Here is a 23709-nt window from a genome sequence, read left to right as displayed (position 1 = left end):
CCAGGAGATGAAATACCTAAGAGTGAAATATCTAGAACATATATTTTGTCTATGCTTAACTTTTAAGAAACTGCCAAATTGTTTTTCAAATATATTTTCTGTATGATTGTATAATTTTCCAGTCCTACCAGTATGTATAAGAGTTGCATTTCTTGACGAGCATGATATGGTCAGTCTTTGTTATTTTAACCATTCTAACACATGTAGACACCGCTCATCATGATTTGAATTTGCATATCCCTAATAGTCAACAAATGTTGAGTATCGTGTTATGTACTTATCTTTCATATGTGTATCTTTGGAGTATCCAGATTTTTTGCCTGTTTTTATTAGGTTGTTTGTAACTAATAAGTATTAGGAGAACATTATATATTCTAAATACGTTCTTAATCATATATGAGATTTATAGATATTTCTCTCAGTCCCTGATTTGTATTTTTATTCTCTTAACATTGGTCTTTGCAGAGCAAATTTTTTCTTTCATGAATTATGCTTTAGTATCTAAAACAACTTTGCCAATTCAGGGTTTTTTTCTATGTTTTCTTGTAGAAATTATAGTTTTAGGTTTTATATTTAAGTCTTTGATCTGTTTTGCGGTAATCTTTGTGTACAGTATAAAGTTTTGATCAGAGTTCACCATTTTTTTCTTTTGGCATTTGGATATTCAGATGTCTTAGCATCATTTGTTGAAAATCATTTCTGTCTTTACTTAATGATCTTTCAACATTTGTGGGGGGGGGGGTTCCCCATTAAGTTTATTGCTACATTTTAGGTAAAAAAAACAGTTACATACATCATTGGGATCTTGTACCATTACATGAGTATCATGCTTCTTATTTTTTTCCTCTTCCCCTGCCCTCCCTTCACCCCCTCCACCCTTCCCTATTTGCAAAGACTTTGTTTCCATTTTTTTCCTTTTCTCATACTTTTTCTTTTCCCTTCTTTCCTTTCCCCTACCCCTCCCACTTCCCCTGCTCCTTTAGACCTTTACTTCCTGTTACACAATATCAATTATACATTTTTTAAATTACAATATCAAGATCTAGGAGACATTACCACAGATTTTACAGAATTTAAAAGGATATAGAAAGCATATTACAAAAATCTTTTTTGAAATAAATTTGACAACTTCTAAGAAGTACCTTGGAAGACAAATTAATGAAACTAACTCTGGAGGAAATATAAAATTTGAATAGCACCTATTAAAGTATATTCCTAGCTTGAAAACCTACCTATATGACAACAACAGGCTCATATACATTTTAACTGATAAATTATATCAAACATTTAAAGCAGAAAAAAGAAGGAACACTTCTACCCTCATTTTAGGAACTCAACATTGTGCTAATCTTAAAACTGGATAAAGATAATAGAAGAAAAAAGTATGAACATAGATAGAAATTTGTTTAACAAAACAAACTATTAGAAGTCAGATCTGGCAGTATGTAGAAAGTGGTTTTATTATAGGGATGGCAGTGTTGGTTCAGCATTGGAAGATCCACCCCCAGAAGTCATCATTTTAACAGAGGAAAAGAAAAAGCCATATGATCCTGTCACTACTTGGAGAAAAAGTATCAGAATAAATTCTATAGCTGTTCATGGTAAAAGCTATCAGGAGACTAGAAGTAGAACAGAACCTTCTCAACAGATTAAAGACATGTACTCCATACTTCCAGTGAGAAGGCCTTATATGAATGGAGAAGATACAATGCTTCTCCCTAAGGTGGGGAACAAGGGCAAATATGCCTACTCTTCATCTGTCCATTAAACTTTGAAACATAGACCTAAACTAAAATGGTCTGGCAATAAAATGACACAATTAGGATGGAATTGGCAAGGTAGAAGCAAAATCTTTATATGTAGATGAAATAATCATCTACAGAGAAAATACTAAGAAATCTCTAGGAACCCCTAGAACTTGTATTTGAATTTAGCAGGGTTAGAAAATACAAGGTATATATAAAAATTCAGGTCTATGTATACTTGCTATAAATGAAAAATTGAATATTGAAATTTAAAAGTTATGTAGGGGTACAAAGGACCTAGAAAAGTAAAAAGAAAAAAACAAGTGTAGGAAGACGTTTAGTACCTAATTTTAAGACTTCCTCTAAAGCTACAGTAATCAAGGCAGTGTTGGTATAAGGAAAGACATATAGGTCATTAGAATAAAACAGAGAATCTAGAAATAGAACCACACATGTATGGTCCACTGAGTTTTGAAAGATTATTTAACATTAACATTTTATAGAATATAAACTCAATTTGATCCATCCCATGGCTCCCAGCTCAGAAGTAGGGGCTTCTGAGCCACCATCCCACTGCTCCTGGCCCAGAGGAAGGGGCTTCTGGGCCACCATCGATCTTGCCACTCTCAGGCCAGAGGAAAGGGCTTCCCGGCCACCATCCATCACACCACTCCTAGCCCAGAGGAAGGGGCATCTGGGCTGCTGTCCATCCCACCACTCCCAGCTCAGCGGTAGGGGCTTCTGAGCCACCGTCCCATCACTGCTGGCCCAGAGGAAGGGGCTTGTGAGCTGCTGTCCCACCTCTCCCAGCTCAGAGGAGGTGAACCATGCAGGTGCCAGCAACACCCCCACGCCCTGGGCAGAATGAAAAGACATGTAAATAAGTCTTCAAACCAGACTTCCAGATCATCTACAACAACCCCAAAGGGTAATAAGATGGAACACTCTGATACTCAACCACCTGGACCCACTGAACTGGCAACAAAAGAGGATCTGGGAAAAATGAAATCAGAAATAATTATTCAGAAAACAGCAGAGACTGTGCTCATAGTGCAAGACATGATTAATGAATCTAGAGAAGAGCTGAGGAACATGATGGAATCCCAACATAGGAAACAAATGGAATCCATAAAACAGATGCAAATAGATATCCACGAGATTAAAAACTTCATTGAAAACCTACACCGCAGAAAGTGCCAATGTGAGGACAGAATTTCACATATAGAAGACAAGATTGCAGTTAGTGACCAGGAAAAGAAAAAGTGCTTCAGAATTGTAAAGAAACATGAGAAATCAATCCAGCAGCTACTATATGATGCAAAGAAGAATAACATAAGACTGATTGGAGTCAACAAAGAAACAGGAGAGTGTGCAGATGACATAAAAAACTGTTCACAGAAGCAATGGCAGAAAAATTCCCAAGCCGGGGAAAAGAACTTGACATACAGATAAGTGAGGCATATAGGACTCCAAATAGCCTGAATCAAAAAAAAAAATCTACACATAGGCACATAATTGTTAAGATTCCAGAAACTCAACAGAAGAACAAAGTTCTCCAAGCAGTCAGAGAAAAGAAACAAATCACATACAAAGGAAAGTCCGTCAGAATCACGGCAGACTTCTCCACACAAACCATCAAGGCAAGAAGAGCTTGGAGTGACATATTCCAAGCCCTAAAAGAAAACAGCCTCCAACCCAGATGGATGTACCCTGCAAAACTATCTTTCAAAATGGATGGAGAAATAAGATACTTTTATGACAAAGAGGACCTTAGGAACTTCGTGAATACCAAACGAGCACTCCAAAGAATTTTACACAATATCCTAGGAACAGACATTGAGGATCACAACCCCAGGAAGCAAAGCAGAATGAACCCATCTGGCATGACAAGAAATTAAATGTAAAGGGGGAGAATCCAACAAAAAGAAAAAGTCATGGCAATGACAAGTCAATATGTTTCAGTTATAACCCAACGTTAGTGGTCTCAATTCACCAATCAAAAGAAATAGACTGGCAGAATGGGTCAAGAAGCAAAATCCAACAATATGCTGCATACAAGAAACACACTTCATTCAAAAGGAAACTCATAGACTGAAAGTTAAAGGGTGGAAAACAATATTCCATGCGACGGGAACCCGAAAAAAAGGAGGAATAGCTATCCTCTTTGCAGATCCAGTCGACTTCAGACCAACACTGATTAAGAGAGACAAAGAAGGACACTACATCCTTGTAAAGGGAAGAATCCAAGAGGAAGAGATGACAATCATAAATATCTATGCACCAAACATTAGTGCGCCCAACTATGTAAAACAAATACTAATGGACATGAAAAGTCATATATGCATTAATACAATTGTAGTGGGGAACCTCAATACCCCACTGTCACAAATAGATAGATCAACTAGACAAAAAATAAGTAATAAAATACTAGAACTCAAAGTCTTGAACAAATGAACTTAACAGATGTTTACAGAGTGTTCCACCCCACAAAATCAGAATACACATTCTTCTCAGCTGTACATGGCTCATTCTCCAAAATGGACCACATACTCGCGCATAGAACATGTTTAAGTAAGGGCAAAGGAACTGAAGTTATCCCCTGTATATTATCAGACCATAGTGTGATGAAATTGGAGATCCATAGCAAAAGAAACTCAAAAAATTTCATAAACACGTGGAAATTGAACAACACACTTCTGAATAACCAATGGGTCACAGAGGAAATTAAAGAAGAAATCAGAAAGTTCCTTCAATTAAATGACAATGACAATACAACATATCAGAATCTATGGGACACAGAGAAAGCTGTCTTACGAGGGAAATTCATAGCAGTGAATATGCATATTAGGAAAACAGAACAAGCCCAATTAAACAACCTGATGCTGAACCTCAAGCTTCTAAAAAAAAGAGCAGGACAAACCCAAACCTCACACAATGGAGGAAATGATAAAGATCAGAGGAGAAATCAATGCAATGGAGACTAAGGGAATGATACAAAAAAATCAATGAAGCCAAGAGTTGGTTCTTCAAAAGAATCAACAAAATTGACAAACCCTTAGCCAACCTTATCAGATAAAGGAAAGAAAAGGCCCAAATCCATGCAATTAGGAAAGAAAAGGGTGAAATTACAACAGACTCAACAGAAATCCAGAGGATCATCAATACCTACTTCAACAACCTATATTCCAGTATTATGTAAAACACAGAAGAAATGGACAGATTCCTAGATACATATGAAATATCAAAGTAGAACAAAGAAGACCTAAAAATTCTAAACAACCCAATATCAACCAATGAAGTTGAAAAGTTAATTAAAAACTTATCAACTAAGAAAAGCCTGGGCCCTGATGGCTTCACTGCTAAGTTCTACAAAGCATTTAGAGAGGAACTACTGCCACTACTGTTTAAACTCTTCAGTGAAATTGAAAGGAAAGCAATACTCCCAAATTCATTCCTAGAAGCAAGCATCACCTTGATGCCCAAAGCAGTGAAAGACCCACCGAAATGGAGAACTATAGGCCAATCTCACTAATGAACATAGATGCAAAAATCTTTAATAAAATACTGGCAAATACAATGCAGAAGATCATACACCCTGATCAAGTGGGATTGATCCCCGGGATGCAGGGATGGTTCAACATACACAAATCAATCAATGTAATACACTATATCAATAGAGCCAAGGACAAAAACCATATGATTATCTCCATAGATGCAGAAAAAGCATTTGACAAAATCCAACATGCATTTATGATAAAAACCCTACAAAAAATTGGAATAGATGGTCTCTACCTCAAACTGATAAAAGCCATCTATGACAAACCAACAGCCAGTATCCTACTAAATGGTCAAAAACTGAAGTCCTTCACACTAAAATCAGGAACAAGACAAAGATGTCCACTATCACCACTCCTGTTCAATATAGTTTTGGAAACATTAGCCACAGCAATTAGACAAGAGAAAGAAAAGGAATAAAGATAGGAAATGAAGAAGTCAAATTGTCATTATTTGCAGATGACATGATACTCTATATAGAAGACCCCAAGAACTCCACCAAAAGTCTTCTAGACTTAATAACTGAATTCAGTAAAGTAGCTGGTTACAAGGTTAACATACAATAATCAATAGCTTTCCTCTACATGAATGACAGACTCACTGAGAGAGAAATAGGGCAAATAATTCCTTTCACAATAGCATCCAAATAACTCAAATACCTAGGAATCAACCTAACAAAAGTAATGAAAGACCTCTTTTCTGAAAACTGCAGCACTCTGAAAAGAGAGATGATATCAAAAAATGGACAGACATCCCCTGCTCCTGGGCAGGAAGGATTAATATAGTGAAAATGGCCATACTCCAACCTGCTATATAGATTCAATGCATTTCCAATTGAGATCCAGCAGAATACTTCACAGACCTTGAGAAAACAATCCAAACATTCACTTGGAACAAGAAGAGACCCAGAATAGCAAAAGCAATTCTAGGTAACAGAGACATGGCAGGGGGTACCACAACCCCCAACTTGAAACTATACTACAAAACTACTGTGATAAAAACAGCATGGTACTGACAAAGAAACAGACCTGAGGACCAGTGGAACAGATTAGAAGATGCAGAAATAACACCAGACACACTCAGCCATCTCATCTTCGATAAAGGATCCAAACACCCTCACTGGAGGAAAGATAGCCTGTTTAGTAAATGGTGCTGGACAAATTGGGCTTCAACTTGCCAAAGATTAAAACTAGACCTATATCTCTCAACATGCACTAAACTAAAATCAAAATGGATTAAAGATCTAAATATTAAAACAGAAATGCTGAACCAGCTGGAAGGGAGGTTAGGTAGAACTCTTGAAGACATTGGTATAGGAAAAGACTTTATGAACAAAACCTCAGTTGCCCGTAAACTAGCACAAACAATCAACAAATGGGACCTCTTCTTATTAAAAAGCTTCTGCACAGCAAGAGAAACCACCAGCAGTGTGAAGAGACAACCCACAATGTGGGAAGAAATCTTCACCTGCTCTTCATCAGACAAAGGTCTACTATCTCGAATCTATAAAGAACTTAAAAAGATCAGACCTCCCAAATTTAAAAACCGAATCTGAAAATGGGCATCTGAAATGAACAGAAATTTCTCAGACAAAGAAGTAGAAATAGCAAATAAATACATGAAAAAATGTTCAACATCACTGGTCATTCGAGAGATGAAAATGAAAACAACGCTGAGATTCCACCTCACTTCAGAAAGAATGGCTGCTATCATGAAATCAACCATTAACAAATGCTGGCTGGCCTGTAGGGAAAGAGGAACCCTGCTCCACTGGTGGTGGGAGTGTAAACTGGTGCAAGCACTGTGGAAATCAGTATGGAGATACCTCAAAGAACTAGGACTGGAAGTCCCATTTGACCCCGCTATTCCACTGCTGGGGATCTTCCCCAAAGAATTAAAAGAATCATACAACAGTGATACATATTCACCCATGTTCATAGCAGCACAGTTTGTAATAGCTGAAACTTGGAAGGAGCCCAAATGCCCATCAACTGGAAACTGGATATAGAAAATGTGTTTTTTTATAAAATGGAGTACTACTCAGCCATAAAAAATGAGAAATTAGAGACATTTTTAGCTAAGTGGATGCACATTGAGGTGGTACTCTTAAGTGAAATAAATAGGACACACGTGTAAATACCAAATAGTTTCTCTGGTGTGAGAAACTGAAAGTGTAAATAAGGACTAAATATATAATAGGTAATGTGAAATAGGAAGAAAGGGGCCAAAGGGGAAGGAAGTGGGAGGGCTAGGGGAAAGGATAGAAAGGAATGGGATGAATATGAGAAAATGGAAGAATAGGAACAAAATCTTTGTAAATAGGGAGGACTGGAGGGGTTGAAGGGAAGGCTGGGCAAGGGTGAAAAATAAGAACCAAGAGGGAATATGTAAAGGTGCAAATTTCCAATGATGAATGTCATTATATTGTATACCTAAAATGTACCAATGATTAGAATGAATAATCGATAATGTAAAATAGGAAGAAAAGGTCCAAAGGAGTAGGGGTAGTGGGAGGGGCAGGGGAAAGGAAAAATGATGAGAAATGGAAAAAATTGAAACAAAGACTTTGTAAATAGGGAAGGGTGGAGGGGGTGAAGGGAAGGCAAGGAATGAGGAAAAACTAAGAACCAAGATGCATCATGTAAAGGTACAAGTTCCCAATGAGAAATGTAAATGTGTTGCATACCTAAAATGTACCAATAAAAGAATTTAAGTAATAATAAAAAAAGAATATAAACTCAATTCAAGAGCCGAGGAAAAGATAGTCTTTTCAGCAAATGGCACTAGAACACCTGGTATCCGTATATAAAAAATTAACCTCAACCCTTTATTTCCATACCTAAAAATAGCTTGAAAGGTTCTATGAACCTAAATATGAAAGACTACAGCTATGAAACTTTAAGAAGAAATTATAAGGGAAAATATTTATGAATTTAGGATAGGCAAGAACTTCCTTGGATCCAAAGACATCATGTATAAAAGAAAAAATTGATAAATGAGATTCCATCAAAATTTAGAACTTTAAATGACATCATTAAAATGAAAAGTAGTCCTTAAACGGACCATATTTACAATGCATATAACCTATGACTAGAATATATAAAGAACTCTTACAGCTCATTAATGGACAACTCAATTGAAAATTAGACACAAGGGGCCAGGGATTTAGCTCAGTGGTTTCACCGCCTGATGCGCAAGCACAAGGATCCGAGTTTGATCCCCGATATCCAAAAAGAAAGTAGACACAAGAAGATGATAAATAGCCAGTACAGCAGAAGGAAAGGTGTACAACTCTCGAATCAAAAATACTAATCAGTAAAATAACAAGATTGAATTATACACCTGTTAGGGTGATGAAGTTAAAAGTTTTAAAAGCCTTGTCATGACTTTTTCTTTTTGTTGGATTCTCCCCCTTTACATTTAATTTCTTGTCACGCCCAATGGATTCATTCTGCTGAGCTTCCTTGGATTGTGATCCTCGTTGTCTTTTCCTTGGATATTGTCTAAAATTCTTTGGAGAGTTGGCTTGGTATTCATGAAGTTCCTGAGGTGCTCTTTATCATGAAAGTATCTTATTTCTCCATCAATTTTGAAAGATAGTTTTGCAGGGTACATCAATCTGGGTTGGAGGCTGTTTTCCTTTAGGGCTTGAAATACATCACTCCAAGCTCTTCTTGCCTTGAGAGTTTGCATTGAGAAGTCTGCTGTGATTCTGATGGGCTTTCCTTTGTATGTGATTTGTTTCTTTTCTCTCACTGCTTTTAGAACTTTGTTCTTCTGTTGGATTTCTAGAATCCTAACTATTATATGCCTATGTATAGATTTTTTTTGATCAAGGCTATTTGGAGTCCTATATGCCTCACTTATCTGTATGTCAAGCTCTTTTCCCATGCTTGGGAAGTTTTCTGCCATCACTTCTGTGAACAGTTTTTTATGTCATCTGCACTCTCTCCTGTTTCTTCATTGACTCCAATCAGTCTTATGTTATTCTTCTTTGCATCGTGTAGCAGCTGCTGGATTGATTTCTCGTGTTCCCTTACAATTTTAAAGCAATTTTTCTTTTCCTGGTCACTAATTGCAATCTTCTATATCTGAAATTCTGTCCTCACATTGATTCATTCTGCTATATAGACTTTCAGTGGAGTTTTTAATCTCCTGTATATCTGTTTGCACCTGTTTTATGGATTCCATTTGTTTCCTATGTTGGGATTCCATCATGTTCCTCAGATCCTCTATTTTTTTATCTGTGTCCTCTCTAGATTTATTAATCATGTCTTGCACCATGAGCACAATCTTTGCTGTTACTTGAGAAATTATTTCTGATTTTATTTTTTCCAGATCCTCTTTTGTTGCCAGTTCAGGGAGTCCAGGTGGTTGATCATCAGATTGTTCCATCTCGTTTCCCTTTGGGGTTGCTGTAGGTGATCTGGAAGTCTGTTTTTAAGGCTTGTTTATGTATTTTCTCATTTCCACGTGGAAGGGGTGTCCTGCTGGTGCCCCCACAGCTCACTTCCTCTGCCCTAGGAGCAGTGGAATGGTGGTGGGGAGCCTCCTCCTGAGCCCTGGGATTGCCTCACCTCCTCTGCCCTAGGAGCAGTGGAATGGTGACAGGGACACTCCTCCTGAGTGCTGGGAATGCCTCACCTCCTCTTCCCTAGGAGCGGTGGAATGGTGGTGGGGAGCCTCCTCCTGGGCGCTGGGATTGGCTCACCTCCTCTGCCCTAGGAGTGGTGGAATGGCTGCAGGCAGCCTCCTCCTGGGCCCTGGGAATGGCTCACCTCCTCTGCCCTAGGAGCAGTGGAATGGTGGTGGGGAGCCTCCTCCTGGGCACTGGAATTTACTCACCTCCTGTGCCCTAGGAGCAAGTGGTGGAATGGTGGCAGGGAGCCTCCTCCTGGGCACTGAGATTGGCTCACCTCCTTTTCCCTCTTTGCACATTTGTTGAAGTCAGTGTATATACAGGTCTGTTTCTAGGGTCTGTATAGTTGATCCAGTTTCCTACCTTTATGTGCCTACCACATTATCTTGATTATTGTCATTTTATAATATGTCTTCAAGTCAGGTCCTCATGATTTGTTCTTTTCATAGTTTTGCTGTGGTAAAGTTTGCTTTTGGTTTTGCTAGGTAAGATTCTTTATATTTCCACATAAATTTTTGAATCAGCTTATCAATTTCTCCAGCAGTGTGTTGGAATTCCAGCTAATATCCGATCCATAGGTCATTTGGGGAAGAATTGACATGTCAACAATATCTAGTCATCTGACTCATGAATATGGGGTAGTGTTCCATTTATTTATACCATCTTTAATTTCTCTCAGTAATATTTTCTAATTTTCAGTGTATAGGCTTTGAACATATTTGGTTTATTTATTCCTACATATTTCATATGAAAACCTATTATTTTTCAATTTCAGTTTTTAATTGTTTATTGCTCATTTATACAACTACTACTGATTGTTGTATGTTGATCTTTTATCATGCCACCTTATTAACCTCACTTGTTAGGTTTAGTAGCTTTTTAGAAGATTCCACCAGATTTTCTGTAGACAGGTGTACAAATAGAAGAGTTTATTTGATCCTTCACAATCTAGTGCCTTTTCTTTTTCTTGCTTTATTGCACTGGCTGTACCCTCTAGTATAATATTGTATAAAAATGATGAGAATAGATATTCTTGTCTTATTCCTGATCTTATGGGAAATAGAAAAACATTTAGTTTCACCATTAGGAATGATGTTATTACAACTTTTTTTTAATAAATTCTTTTCATCAAGTAGTTTTTTTACTAGTTTGCTGAGTTTTTTTAATCAGGAATAGATGTTAAATGTTTCTGAAATGCTTTTTCTGCATCTTTAAATACAGTTTCCCCTCTGTATCTGTGGGTTTCATACCCGCTGGTTCCACATCATAGATTCACCTAACCACAGATCAAATATTTGAGAGGGAAAAAATTACATCTTTACTGAATGTGTACAGACTTCTTTCTTGCCATTATTCCCTATACAATACAATACTACTATTTATATAGCTTTCACATTGTGTTAGATGTTCTAAGTAATCTGGAGGTTAAAGTATACAGGAGAATGTGCATAGGTTATATGCGACACTGTCATTACATAAGGGATTTGAGCTTTCGTGGATTTTGCTATTTGCAAGGGTCTTGGAAGTAGTCCCCCACAATTTTGGAAGGACAACTATTGTTATGTGACTTTTCTTTCTTATTTTGTTAATATGGCAAATTACATTGACTTTCAACTGCTAGTGAACCAACCTTGCATTCCTGGGATTAACTTTACTTAATAATGGTATTTTATAAATTAATGGATTTGATTTGCTAAAATTTTACCTACAGTTTTTTGCATTTTGTTCTTGAAGAATATGGGACTATATTTTTCTTTCTTGTAATATCTTAGTTAGTCTAGATTTGGTAATGGAGTAATATTGGCCTCCTGAATGAGCTGGGAAGATTTTGGTAGAGTTTGTATTCTGACTTACTTCTTCCTTATTCATATTTTGTATTTTTTACGACATTTTCTCCAAACTTTGTAAGTTGTTTAAACATGTTTCCCTTAGTTCTTGGAACATTATCATGGATTTCAAGTCGTTATTTAGTAAGTCTAATGTCTGGGCTTTCTCTGGACAGATTCTATTCATTGCCATAGGGAGAGGGACTATCCCTACCCTCAGGTCATCTCTTCAGGTGTGAGTGCTATTCATGCTCTACTGAATAGACAAGGGGAACCTTTGTAAACTTTCAGATTCTCTCACCATGCATGACTCTTCTCTGTCGCTCAGTTGGTAGACCCTAGCCACCTTGGTCTCCCCAGACTCTCAGCTGTCACCAAGGGAATTATCATTCCATGCCTTGCCTTTAAATTTTGGAAGCAATCAACTGCTTGCTCATCTTGTTTATTTTCCATCTCAGGAATCATTTTCCTTCATTGTTCGTAATTCAGTACCTTGAAAAATGTTTCATATATTTTATCTAGTTTTTTTTTCATTGTTGTTATTTTAGATGAGAGGTAATTCTGGTCCCTATCACTCCATTTTGGCTTCAAGCGAAAAGCCAGATAGATGTCCTATGAATTTTCAAGGTAGACTTTTCATAGACTGTGAGTGATGAAAGGAGGCGATAATCACTACAGTGATTGTCCTCCATAGTCAGGGAAAGCTAAAACTGTGTATCAGCATTTAAATCTCTAGAAACATACAGAGATGGGGCAAACAAGAAGGATCCAGAAGTCCAGAGGACAGCAGGAGTGAAGGCACAAAAGTGTACATGGTGTCCCTGAGGCTGGCAAGTGCTTGTGGCTTAGAATAGAGGTCAGAACCCTGGGCTCTGAGCTAGAGGCAGAACTGATATCTTGGTTGAATCCCTGTGTATATTCCTTTAATTTTATTAATTGCCAAAATATAAAAGTTTTTACATAAAATAAATGAAGATTTCTGACTTCTCTTAAAAATAGTCCAGAGTCCTAGACCACAGCCCCATGTTTTCTCATGACATCCATCAGCTGGAGCTGAGATGGTGGGTTGCCCCTTTATATGGGATATTTACTCTGTTTGCCATAGTCCACTGAACTAATACTCCTGTAGGTATCATCCTTGACTTGCTTCCCTTGTTCACCTTTTCACTGAGACTTCCAGATATTTGAGTTTTTAGTTCAAAACTAGAACATAGTTTCCTTGGGAATAAAACTAAAAGGGTGGATTGAATTTGGTTTTTTATTATAATTTCAGACCCTTTCATTCTTGATCATATGGCTACATTTTAATTACTTCATTTAATTGCTAGTAAGGCTACCACAGAATACCACAGACTAGCTGGCTTAGCGACAGAAGTTTGTATCTACATAACTAGAGAGGTTGGAAGTCCAAGATCAAGATGTCAGCATTGTTGGTTTCTGGTGAAGCCTCTCTTCCTGGCTTAGAGGTGACCACCTTCTGGCTGTATACTCACATGGCCTCATCTCTGTATTCACACAGAGTTTGTCCACATGTGTGTATACAAGCATATTCTTGTGTCTTTTCCTCTTCTAAGCAGAATAGTCTTATCAGATTAGGGCCCCACCCTTAATTACTTTCCTAAAGGCCCTATCTCCACAGTCACATGGGGTTAGGGCTTCAACATGAATGTTGAGGCAATATAGTTTCGTCCATAGACTCTTGGTCCAATCCTACTGATTGTCTGATTTTTAAATTCTTGCATCCTTTTGGAAGCATGTCCAATTTGTTGTTTCCCACTATTCCTGGATATCATTATTCTCTTGCTCAGTGGCTGCTCTGTAAGGCAGGTAAGACAAGGATAGGCTGATTGGGGCTGGCATTTTTCATCTCTAGTTTTGAAGGCTGATTATTTTGTGGTTAGGTCTTATTTTCAAGGAAACATAGTTGTAGTTAAGAAAGAGCAATCTGTCTCTCACTCCCATTGATAATTGCTCATACATTTCTCCAAATTATTTTCTCTCAGATCTTCCCATTTATCCCCCTCCCGTTCCCACTGCCACTTTCCTAGATCAAAGCCTCTCTGAGATATTGTGGCAGCTTTCTTATTGGATCCTTGTTTTCCAATCTTTCCCTCTTACAGTTCTGAAATGGGCAAAGGACAAAGCCGTGAGGACAGGGGACACACAATGGATATGCAGGCAAAGAAGAATGAGCCTACAGGCTGAAAAGTCACCCTCTAGAGGTAAGAGGGAAACCAGCAGAAGGTTGTATCACATAGTCAACAAGAAAAGACTTAGGAAGGTGTAGGGAACAGGGAAAGGGGACATTACTAGGACCTCTGCTGTGAGTCCTAGTCTCCTGCGAGTCACGGCAGCACAAGGCGAATTAACTTATCATACAGGAAAGGTAGAAAAATGAGACTTGGAGAAGAAGCTGAGCTTTGGGTCTGATCAGTGCTGCTCTGGGCAACAAAGACAAAAGCCCCCAGATTACAGCACCTTTTATTGAGTACATCAGGAGAAACAGATGTAACAAATGACTCAGGACAGAGTTCAGTACATCGGATAAATAAAGTGTGACAATCCAAGAACAATGAGGAACTGAGTAGATGAAGATTTTGTTCCTCCCAGGATGTCTTCAGCTGGTGTAATCTTGTTTATGTTCGTTTTTGAGATGGCATCTCAATATATTGCCCAGTCTTACCTCTCAAACTCATGGGCTCAAGTGATCCTACTGGATCCAGCTAGAAAACATTTTAAAACAGATTTTTATATCTAAATAATAGAAACTTTAAAATTAGGCATATCCAAAAAAAAAAAAAACAAGCTCATACAGTTTTACTTGGAATGGGAAGGAATTTTGCATAAAGGATTCATATTCATAACATATAGAAAACTCTTAAGAAATCAACAAGGAAAAGAAATACATCAAAGGCTGGGGATTTAGCTCAATGGTTTTGCCACCTGCCTCGCAAGTGCAAGGACCCGAGTTCGATCCCCGGTACCCAAACAAAGCAAAACAAAACAAAAAATACATCAAGTGAAAAATTGACAAAGAATTGCACAGACTTTTTTTTTTTTTTTTTTGGTACCAGGGATCGAACTCGAGTCCTTGCGCTTATGGGGCAGGCAATGGAACCACTGAACTAAATCCCTGGCCCATGCACAGACTATTTGTAAAAGAATAGATATAAATGACAAGAAACATATGGAAAATGTTTACTTTCCAATGATCAAATGAATGTAAATTAAAATAATAGAACCATTTTTTTTCTCACAGAATGGCAACAAGTTTCAAAATTTAGTATACCTAGTATTGATGAACATTTGGGAAAATGGGTTCCCTTATGCTGCTGGTAATAGTATAAAGATTGATCCATTCTTTGGGGAGAATAGTTTGGTAATGAGTTTTTTAATAAAAAGTTTTCAAAATGTTTACGTAGCCAAGCATGGTAGCACATACTTGTAGTCCTGGTCGTTCAGGAAACTAAGGCAGGAAGATCTCATGAAACCAGTTTGAGGCCATTCTGGGCAACACAGGGAGACCCTGACTCAAAAAAAAGGAAATAAAAAGTTCATGTCCTATGATTTAATCCCTCTACTTTATACAATCCATTTGAGGAAAATATTTATGTACATGTGGGTTTTTCATTAAAAGGCTACTCCTTATCCAAGCATTTTAAAAATAGAAGGAAAAATTAGTTTATATGAATAGAGTGGAATAAATTATGAAACATTTGTATAATAGAGTAGCATATGGTCGTTATCATGGAAGTATTTTATAGACATGAAAGATATATAAGATTTTTAAGTTAAAAAGAATTGATATGTTATATACATTAAATATTAAACAGTATACATCAAAAGACTGTAGTTATCTGAGTGGTGAGGTTTTGATTTTTTTATTTTGTTTTCTGATTTTTTATACTCAGCATATATGCACTACTTGATCATTTTCATTTAAATGAAAGTAATTGCAGGAAATTTCCAGCATAGTCTATTTTATATCCTTCTGCACTTGAGGGACCAAGGTCTCAGAGTTACAATCACAGAGTACCTGAACTTACCACTGTGTGGTCCTCTAGCTTCGCCCTGGGTTACAGCCCAAGCACACTGCTTTGTCTGTCCCTGCTGATGAGGTGGGAAGGGCCTGCACTCCTCACAGGCGGGGGCTGTGCTCAGGTTTTTCCTCCCGAGCAGGGCTTAGGTCAGTCACAGCAGCAGACCTTCAGGGAATATTTATGGGATTGAACTGCTTGTGAGATATGGCCCACTCCTTTTAAGAATCTTATTTTTTGGGCCGGGGATTTAACTCAGTGGTTTCCCCACCTGCTGTGCAAGCACAAAGACCTGAGTTCAATCCCCGGTACCAAAAAAAAAAAGAATCTTATTTTTTTTACACACAGTATACACACAAACACCTAGTTTCATATTTATTTTCAGAATCTTGCTACACAGGTGTTCTTTCTTTTTCCATCTGAAATGCCTTTGAAAAACTCTTGCCTTGTTACTCTCTTCAGTTAGCTGTGGGGATACTTGATGAGAAGCTACTCATAGAAGGGATGGACCCTGATCTGTTCATTTTTGCTTATTTTGTTTTGTTTTCTGTTTTGCAGTGCTGAGGATTGAACCCAAGGCCTTACACATGTAGGCAAGTGCTTTACCTCTGAGCTCCATCTCAGCCTTTGGGTTTCTTCCTATCTCTGGGTTAGATGACCCTGCTCCCTTCCTTTTAGCAAATCCTGGTGTCTCTTAGCTTTCAAATTCCTGTGCTATATCTTGCCAGCATGCCTAGTGCTACTCTTGCTTTTCAGGAGTCAGAAGTGTACACTTGACCATTTCTTTTCCTTTTCTTTTATCCCATCCCTTTTCTCCCCTTCATGGGCAGTCTTTGTCAGTCTCTATCCAATGTGTTTCATCCTCTTCTAACTGTGAATCATTTCCCTTAAAGATGTTATCTTTGCTGCCTACTTCAGCTGTTTCTAGTTAAATCTCTCTTTGGGTTCCATCTCCTGAGGTCCCCCTGGCTTCTCTGTTTACTTCTCACAGTGCAGTCTCCACTTGATTAATTTGACTTGTCCTACATCTTCTGCACCTGCAGGATCCATCTCACTAACTTCCAGCTGTTCATCTGCCCTCCCCTCCCCTTCCCTTTTCTGTTTTTCTTCTTCTTTTTTGTCCTCCCAGCACCATGAACTCCTCTCACTTTACCTTGCTCTTCCCTTAAGATCCTTTTGCCCTCCTCTCTGTCCTTTACGTAAGTTTTTAGGCTCTCTGTGTGAGTTCTGCTGTACATTTATTTGAGCCTTTGCTACCTTCTTTCTCGTTTTTTACTGAACTCTTATTTGGCACAAGTTTTATATCCTTTTCATTTGGTTGTTTAGGGGCCAGCATACCTTTTCCCCTCATTAGGGATGTTATATTTGATGTGCCATATATGTACCATTTTATACTCAACTTCAGTTGCCTTCATTAGCTTCACTTGAACCTACTTTGGGGCTTCTATATATGATACAAGCTTTATCTGTATAGCTCCATTTAACACACTTAAAATCAGGAGATTTGGACTGACAAATGGTTATTTTTCTCCTTGTATGTTTTTCTTGTACAACAACATAATGTAACCATTTACATGAGTATGGGCCTGAGGGTAAAAGCACAGATGTTTGCTCTTCTTCCTGTGCCCCCAGGGTGAGCTCTTAGGGAATGGTTAGCCTAGCCTGTGCCCTTTCCTGCCCCTGTGCCAGCATCGCTTTTCTCTGGATAGATGAGTGGGGTTGACCATCACTAACCAGCTTGCCATCATTCCAAGGCTGCCAGGCCCAGCCCCACTGGTTTACTGCACTTTAGTTGTAGTATACCTATTTCTTGGGCTTTAAGGAAGCAACTTCTTATTCTATCTGCATATTTGTTCTTGATTTTTATACCGTAATATAATTTGCTCCGTATCAAACCTGCCTCTAGATGCATGCTTAGCCATCATTATCTTGGTCAGTCTGAAAATTTGACAAACCACATTGAAAAATATATTAACCCAGTTCTAAAAATAAACACAGCCATAGACTCAATGAAAGACTTTAATAAAAATGCCATCATCCATATTTCTTTCTCATTGAAGAAAAACTTTACATATCTGATTGCCTACTCTTAATTTCTGGAAGTTACTCAGAGTTTGGAATTCTTCATGTCTGCATTTGAGTATATTTCTCTTTTGCTTATATTAACCTCTCCAGGCCTTAAATAATTGCTAATGACACAAAGAGATGGTAGCAGTATGTTTTAGAAACAAACTATAAGATAAGTAATTAGTATTTTGGTTTTATTTGTTGTATGTATATGTATGTTTGTGTGTGTGTGTGTGTGTGAAGTGTGTTTTGCATGGTATCTTTTCTTGTACAGTTGCCTGAGCACACTAAGATTTGGTTGTGGCCAGAAGACATTGTTCAAGTTCATTTAATACATTTTGTGTACTTTTCTTCCTAGTAAAGAGTTGAAGAAGAATGAAGACACAACCAAATACAGAAATGAAATAGAAAATTAAACCAAATGGAATTTCTCTTTAGAGTTCAAAATTTTAAGATACTAAGAAAGAAAAGAAGGATCCACTACTTCTCCCTATGAAAAATCTAGAAAAATCTGAAGCAGTATATGAATAGAAAAATCACTGCATTTGAACTTAATTGTTATAAACCATTGTAATTGTTGTTGGTCAAAGTATTGGTACTTGTGTTATTAGTAACTGCCTTAAATTTACATTACCACTGTTGGAAAACCATTAAAAAATGCCTCTCAGCAAATGTGAATAAAAAGCGTTTGCATTGTTACAATGTCCATTAGATAATCATTCATATTGCATCTAGAATATGGTTGTATGTGTGATGTTACACTCAGAATATGAAGTTACTGTTTTTGAAACTGACTTTATCTAGAAGATAAGCAGCTTCAGAATGTTGTGTATTCAAAATAGTCACAATGACAAAGAAATTATAAAGGAAATAATTTGCTTTTTTAAATCATAATTTTATAGCTGGACATGATGATCCACACCTATAATCCCAGCACTCAGGAGGCTGAGGCAGGAGAATCACCACAAGTTAGAAGCTGGCCTGGGCTACGTGGTGTGATCAAGGCCAGCCTGAACTACATAGTGGGACCCTGTCTGAAACAAAAACGTAACACTTTGTGTTTGTGCTGAGTCACATATGTAACTTGATCCACCTAAACTAAAAGTGAATTTTGTTGGAACTGACAACAGTGTTCCATATTACTTTTTTTAAAGGGCAGTTCACTTTACACAGATAAGTAATTTGTAAACTTTATTGTTTAATATTTACTCTTCAAATTCATTTTAAGTTATTACATTATTTCTGTATCCAGAATAACAGTGTCATTATCACATGACTATATGTTTTGAAGCTTGATGTAATAGTGAAATTCTCATTTGTTTTTTCTTGATTATTCTTTCTCAAATATATGATAAATCTGCCAATAAAATATTTAGCACCAAGAAGGTCAAAAGTAATATAAATTTTTAATACTTATTTACCATATTAAACAATGGATTCCATTAAAATAAGAAGTGAGAAAAACAGAGTTGGGCGTTGAGGTGTAAATTTTGTCCAGATGCATACCCAATGTGTGTAGTAAAGTATATTGGGCTATAATATCCCTGCACATGTTGCAGAAGCATCAAAATTGGTAAACACTGCCCTACTGCAGAGAACATTCACAAACAAGGCCCTTTCAGAAGTGTGAGTAGGGCCGGGGATTTAGCTCAGTGATTCTCCTGCCTGCCTTACAAGTGCAAGGTCCCGAGTTCGATCCCCAGTACCAAAAAAAAAAAAAGAAGTGTGAGTGCCCGCAGCCCTCTGTGCACAGTCCGCTGTGACAGTGCCAGGCGTCCCAGTCCTGGATGCTCCATCGGGGCCTCAAACACTGCTGGGCCCAGGCTGCTTGCACTGCCCTTGGACGAGTTTTCTTGTCTTGTGAATGCACTTGATAATTTAAGAATAAAGACACAGTATATGTTTCCCTGCAGTTTCAGCTCATCATTTTAACATGTGAATTGATTCCTTGAATTTGCTGTTTAATTAATCACAAAGAATTTCAACAGGTTGTAAAAATATTTTAAATCAAGACAGATGAAAAAGTATATCAGAGAAGCTAAGCATTTGCTGAGATCTTTATGTTCATATGAAAAACAAAGCAAAGAATTATTTTTATATTGCAACTACTGAAGACAAAGAAACAGACAAAGCAAACACCAGGAAAGGTGGCTTCTACGCAGATTCTTATCTTGCTGGGAGTTGCAAAACTGGATCCATTGTCTTCACCACACCCTCTGACATGAGATGTGGAGGGAGAGAGCATAACAGTGTCCTCCAAATAATCGGTCCAGATTATAATCCAGCAGCAAGTCAGACCCCAAAATCAATTTGATGATTTGCGGCACTGTAGATTTTCTTTGTAACAAAATTGGTTTTTCTTTGTTTTATCTTTATGCTGAAATTGAATTTTACACTGTGTCATCTCTTTAAATAAGTAATAATTTGACATTACCTTCTGTAGCTAAATGATATTTTTTAACTATCCCTAGAATTGTATTCCCCAGTTATTGATCCATCTATCTTGAAGATGAAGTTCTTTTTCAATATCAGAACTATGCGGTGAGGTAGATGTCCTGGTGCATGCCTGCAGTCCCAGCACTTAGGAGGCTGAGGCAAGGGGATCACAGGTTTGAGACCAGCTGAACTACATAGTGAGACCGTGTCTCAAAAAAGAGCCTGTAAATTAGATTCACAAGCTAGAATAAAAGGTAAGTTTCTTAAAAATTTAAAATGTGAATATTTTATGCCATAAATACAAATTTATTTTTTAAATGCATATTTCAAATGGAATTGATTTTAAATAGCTAACAGTTAGTGTTTTTGAAATCTTGTACAAGGTTTCTGTCACATAAAAGCAAACACTTCACCTGAATTTTATGTAAGTTATAGAAAAGACATTTTCTGTTCAAGAAGTTCAGCAAGACTATATCTGGGAAATATCTTGCCAATTGATAGCTTTATTTGACATGTCACTGTAGTCATTTTTAAGAAGTTAAAGTTCTAGAAACTAACAATTGGTGACTTTATACTTTTATATGAGGGCTATATCTGTTAATTAAATTATGAGAATATTTTTAAATAATCCAAAATTTTAAATTACAGTAAATCCCCGATTTATGAACATTTGACTTTCAAACTTTCACAGGTATACTGTGTCTAAGATGTACTTTGTTGGCTTTTGAACGAATCCAATTGATGAACAATTGTCCTGGAACAAAGTTGGGGACTTACTATACATATTTGTCAGTTTTACTTAATTGAATCCCAAATCTTCACTTTATTATTGCACATAATCTCATTTACTCTCTACATCAATTCCATGAGGTGGATAAAATCTTCCCTACTCTGCAAAGTAACCCAGCCTCTGGAGGTTGAGTAGCTTGTCAAGTGCACAGTGCCTGTATATGGCGGTTTGTCAGACTCCATTGGAGATTTCTAAAGTACTAGATCTAGGTTGCTGTGTGGAGAGTTAAGCCAGTAAATGGCTTATAGTTGAGACCAGTACACATTCAAGAGTAAAAAGGCAGTCCACTGAGGGACTGGAAACATCTAATACGTTTGTAATACAACAGTGACCTAAAAAAAAAATATATATATATATATATATATATATATATATATATATTGGTTTTAAAACTTTAGCCCACAATTATTTTAATAACTCTCCTCCGTCCTATAGCTCTTATGTCTCCGTAAGAAATAGGTTCTGTAGAATCAAACTAATTACATGTACAGTAACATTTTATTCAAGAAACAGAAAAAGGCGCAATTCTAGTCATTTAAAAGATAATAAAAACATCAAGAAGCATATCAATCAACAGGCTGGAAAACTCAGTCTATGGATGGACTCAATTATCTTCAGGAGAATTGAATGTCAGCATCATTTAAGGTTAACAATGGGCTAACTAAGCATAAGCAGACAGCTACTCTCTGCAGAGGCCCAGGAAGCAAACTTGGTAATGAGGCACTTCATTCATCATATCCTTCTGCTCTAATTATTAAGATGAATAGAAAATACTTTAAGCTAAGGCAAGAAGTGCATAACGTAAAAACACTTGTTTTGTAAACACGAAGAATGCTATTTTTCTAACAATTCCCTTCAAATCTACATCAAGCATATGTTCTAAGCACCCTGTCTTCTAACACCTCAACTTCATATTGATTATGGATGGATTTTGTCTCAAAAGGGTTGGGGAGGCTAGTGCTGCTAAGAATCTACAATATTTATTTCTCCAATCTAAAAAACAAAGGAAATCATAGATATACACCATACCTAAGTTATGTTCCACATCTTTCACTTAAGTCAAAATAGTCTGCGTATTTCTGTGTCATTGCTAAAAGTACTAAGCAATCTGAAGTTTGCCTATAGTACATTTCTTCCTAACTCCTTACTTGAGCCTTGTCAAGAATAATGGAAGAATAGCAGAAAATTGAAGAATGACCTACTTGCACACATTTAAATAGGTAAATTCTTATTGCCAATCCAAGGACAAATCCCTAAATTTCTTGGGATGGAGATGATTTGCTTAATGAAAAAATAACAGTATAAAAGGGAGGGAAAGCAAGAACTTGTTGCTGCAGCAAAAAGAAGCAACTGAAGCTTGCAAAAATCAATCAAGAGACGAAAGGAGGAAGGTTCCCTGGAGAAAAGCTTGGTAGATTCAGTTCAGCTTTTCAGTGTTTTCTGCTGAAAATCAGTTAATTTTTTTCTGTTAAATTTTTTGTTGGTGCTATTCCATATAAACATTGCACATGACTTTTCTGACCTACAATTCTTCGATTTAAAGTAAGTGAAAGATTGTTAAACATAGTAATGCTTTTAACCTGCACTGCCTGTTATGCAGAAGTTAAATGTTCACAAGTTTCTGCAGAAGCTGCTGTTAGCACCTAAATATGTCCAAGGTAAAGAAATATCAGTAAAATCTATGCACTTTAAGAACATCAAATTCTTATTATACTTAGCATGTGTGCAGGCAGACTACATAATAAACTAGTCTATAGCAGCTGTAAATTTCTGAGGATTTATCTAACCACAAATACATTGAAATGGGGAAATGGGTCTATATTAAACTATGCAAGATGCTGCTGGAGCTTTGCCATTTCTGCAACATCCTGTAATTAATTTATCATGACAGGTCTGGCAAACTGAAATATCCAATACACTTGCGACAGACTGTTGTACTACAGTTGTTGCACATCATGCAAGCATGTAAAGAGAAGGTAAATTTTTCTCCCAAACATGACTGTAGGGCTAGTATATTTAGAGTGCCCTATAACCAAGAAAAGACGTCTAACCTTCGAATCTCAAAGCAAGAGTATCTAAAATAGGGAAAAGGTCCTGGGTTGAGGTTGTGAACTTAGTCTCTTCTCTGCCTGTGTGATCTTTTCTGAAAGGACAGCCCTGGGCAGAGGAATGATGTGGCTGGTGCTAGATACGATGGGATTCTCTCCTGGGAGACTTGAAGCTGACCTATCTTGGTGTTCTCTTGACCGTCTCTCCTCCTGTAAATGAAGCTTGTAAGACCACCTTCTCCATCTGTGTGACATCCTCCTTTTAAAGCTGCTGTCTGCCATTCTTCAAAGTACAAATAAATGTTAATTTTTTAAAAACAATAGCTCCTAAGGGTGTGAAAGAATGATCTTTTTACCTGGTGTGTGTGATTTGATCCAGGAAGCATTGTGGTTGGTATTGACAATGGATCCACAGTCAAGAAGGCTCCTTGCCAGAGAAATGGAGCTACCTCCCCTGAAAAATGAAGCCTACCTTATACACATGACCATAGCTCTGCCTGTTCCCTAGGGATGGTCAGGGTTCCTGTCTACGCACAGGAGCACCCAAGTAAGTCTGGAAACCTTGA

The 23709-nt window shown here is 37.3% G+C and overlaps 1 protein-coding gene across 13 annotated transcripts in view; it reads left to right on the top strand.

Annotated features, from left to right (window-relative positions):
- The window catches only part of Ahi1 (Abelson helper integration site 1), a 212360-nt gene extending 188894 nt beyond the window's left edge, over positions 1 to 23466 (top strand). For 4 of the 13 annotated variants that reach the window (XM_087190009.1, XM_087190015.1, XM_087190011.1 and 1 more), the window contains 3 exons: positions 13886 to 13987; positions 18228 to 20559; positions 23246 to 23466. In XM_087190009.1, the coding sequence (XP_087046135.1) occupies positions 13886 to 13970 (85 nt within the window). In that variant the 3' untranslated portion in view covers positions 13971 to 13987; positions 18228 to 20559; positions 23246 to 23466. Of the gene's footprint in view, positions 1 to 13885; positions 13988 to 16360; positions 16396 to 18227; positions 20560 to 23245 lie in introns of those variants that run through there. The other 9 variants (XM_087190016.1, XM_087190014.1, XM_004871493.3 and 6 more) reach the window with 5 other exon arrangements.
- The last annotated feature ends 243 nt before the right edge of the window (positions 23467 to 23709 follow it).

This window comes from Heterocephalus glaber, unplaced genomic scaffold, assembly GCF_053883595.1.
Source record: "Heterocephalus glaber isolate CG9 unplaced genomic scaffold, H.glaber_assembly_v1.0 deba00001550, whole genome shotgun sequence".
NCBI lineage: Eukaryota > Metazoa > Chordata > Mammalia > Rodentia > Bathyergidae > Heterocephalus > Heterocephalus glaber.
Note: the sequence above shows the minus strand (reverse complement) of the source record. Positions and strands in the feature narration are given on the sequence as shown.